This window comes from Palaemon carinicauda, chromosome 31 (assembly GCF_036898095.1).
Source record: "Palaemon carinicauda isolate YSFRI2023 chromosome 31, ASM3689809v2, whole genome shotgun sequence".
In the NCBI taxonomy this organism is placed as follows: Eukaryota; Metazoa; Arthropoda; class Malacostraca; order Decapoda; family Palaemonidae; genus Palaemon; species Palaemon carinicauda.
In genome coordinates this window covers 50469146-50471645 of record NC_090755.1, presented here as the reverse complement: position 1 = coordinate 50471645, position 2500 = coordinate 50469146, and the positions used below count along the sequence as shown (strand labels likewise).

General features: G+C 34.2%; 1 protein-coding gene across 1 annotated transcript in view; it reads right to left on the bottom strand.

Moving 5' to 3' along the window:
- Nucleotides 1-2500, bottom strand: part of LOC137624404 (alpha-2-macroglobulin-like protein 1) — an 80600-nt gene that overhangs the window by 62132 nt on the left and 15968 nt on the right. The window contains exon 4 of the mRNA XM_068355145.1: nucleotides 70-282. Coding sequence (XP_068211246.1) covers nucleotides 70-282 — 213 coding nt within the window. The remainder of the gene's footprint in view (nucleotides 1-69; nucleotides 283-2500) is intronic.

Below are 2500 nucleotides of genomic sequence, written 5' to 3'. Positions count from 1 at the left end.
GTCTTAAAAACCTCCAGTGATTAGCAAATATTTAACACAAACTTTACTGAATCCAAAAACTGTTCTTACTTGGTGCAGTCCCAGTCATGAGGGCAGCATTCCTGTGCATACTTGAGAGGACGACAAACTGGTGAAGGGGGAGCTGGGCAGACAGTCTCTACACAGACTGACTGGGGTGGTTCACTACCTGATTTGATGCATGTACAATTCTTACAGGGGTCTCTCTTGGCCACCCACTCTTCATTTATACCATAGTAGTTTCCATCAAGTTTACAAGTAGTCCTTCAATAAAACGAAGTTTGTTTAGATTTCAAAGGAATGTCTTCCTTGCTTGCAAGAATACAAGGGGCCAGTATTGAAAACATTTATAAAGAAAGGTTTTTACAGCGATAAATTTTTTTGTTATATATATTGAATAAAAACATTCACAGAGGTTATTAAAAATTCTGAAAACCTCTCTCTTATGCTCTTAATATTTTCTGGAAAATATTAAAAAAGTATATAAGATCCTTTTCCATTGTCATACATTTCAAATATTGCATATGATTTTTATTTTCATGTCTTCTTATGTCAGTATTATAGTTTTCCTCGTTTCAATATATGACACTGTTAATAAACGCAGATTATATTGGATTATTTTTAAACAGTCAAGTTATTTTTCATTGATAGTGAACGGCCAGATCCACTTCAGCAATGATAAAAATGTATAATATGAGATTAAAAGGAATCCTTCTGATAGATATTATAGAGCTGAGAAAGAAATATCAGGCTAATTTTAACCACCAGTGAAATTAATTACTTCCACCTGTGGCTATCTCGATAATTTGATTGTGTTTTTTTCCTTGGTACAGTCAGTGTCAAAACTAATGCAATAAGTTTCACAGGATTTCGTTTGAAATTTGCGAATTGGCAACTACAATCCATTTCTCAAAAAAACTTACTTATTTCCTACATCAAAAGTTCTATCAAACAAATTAAGGTAACATATGATGCCCCAATATAAAATCTATGATATTTATGAGACTCATAAGTAAAAATTACGGTAATAGTAATTATTTCAAATTATAGTAATTACTTCAAACTAAAGAAAGGAAACACTTTGACATTTGTGTTTAACATAGGTCTATCAACATTACCTATGTATACTTTGAGCAATGTGGAAGCGTATATTTAATATCACAGTGTATTTTCAATTATATTAGCGAAGACGCATAAGGCCATGCCAATAATAATACAACATGCAGGGAAAATAGTAACCTTAAACATAATAACCCACAAATGCACCTAGATTCAACAAAAATGTTGGGTGTGATTAGTAGTCCTGAATGTGACTTCTAAGACTCGACCGTTCGAACTCTACTCCAGCTTCGGCTAGGTTTCGACACACAACATTAATGTAACATTAACTACCCAACCTATAAATCACCAGCTTTATCATACTAGAAGGAGGGGGGAGGGGGAGATTATTTGCCATAATACCCCTATCGCCAGCCAGTGCATACCAAGGGAGGTGCTTGACCCAGTCGCCACAGCATCAGCCGCAGTCGCAAACACCGGACGAACACAGTGATTTCAGAACAGTAGTTATGAATACTCGTTAGAAACCCTTGTGGGATTGCCTATCAGTATATCTTATTCAATAACTGTAGGACTCTTTATCTGATTATAAATATTTGTGATTAACTGTAGAGTCACAGAAGGCATTTCCTCAGCGAATGGTCATTGTTAATTTAGTCAATGTTTATAAAAAATAAGAATTTCCCTGTAGAAACATTTGTAGCGCTCTGTGTGCTAATGAGAGTTCAACATTGAATGACTGTAGGATGGACTGCATAAAAGTATTGGCCTAGTGTAATTTGTAAATTAACTTTCTGCTTTTATAACTTTACATCAAAAAGTTATTATGATTTCTTTTGATAAAGTATGAAGAAGGTTAGCATCTGAATAATAAAATATAGATGCTTCAATGCAGTCCTTCCTGCTGCTATTTAATGTTGAACTCTTGATGACGCACGCAGAGCCGCCGCAGGTGTTCCTGGGGAAATTTTTTTTTTTATCTTATTATAATAAACATTTATTGAATAAACAATGACCATTCGCCGAGGAAATACCTTCTGTGACTCTACAGTTAATCACCGATACTTATTTTCACATAAAGAGGATGCCAATAATTAAAATAAAATATACTAACTGGGAACACAATGAGATTTTCTAACGAAGAACCTACGATGAACTTTGCCATTTGTTGCATTAGTTTTGGCACCCACTGTACCATATCTTATTTTCATTCAACGAATACATATAATCTCACTGACAGAATTGGGGAGTTTCATCTACAGATTTTAACTTTTACTTCTTGGGATGTTGAGCCATTTATTGTACAGTCTTCTGTAGCCAAGAAACAAAGTTGGCGTTTCACATAATTTTATTCAACTCTTAAATGTAAATTGCTCATGAAATGGGTGTACCTTTGCCCTCTTTTATGGGATATATTATAGAT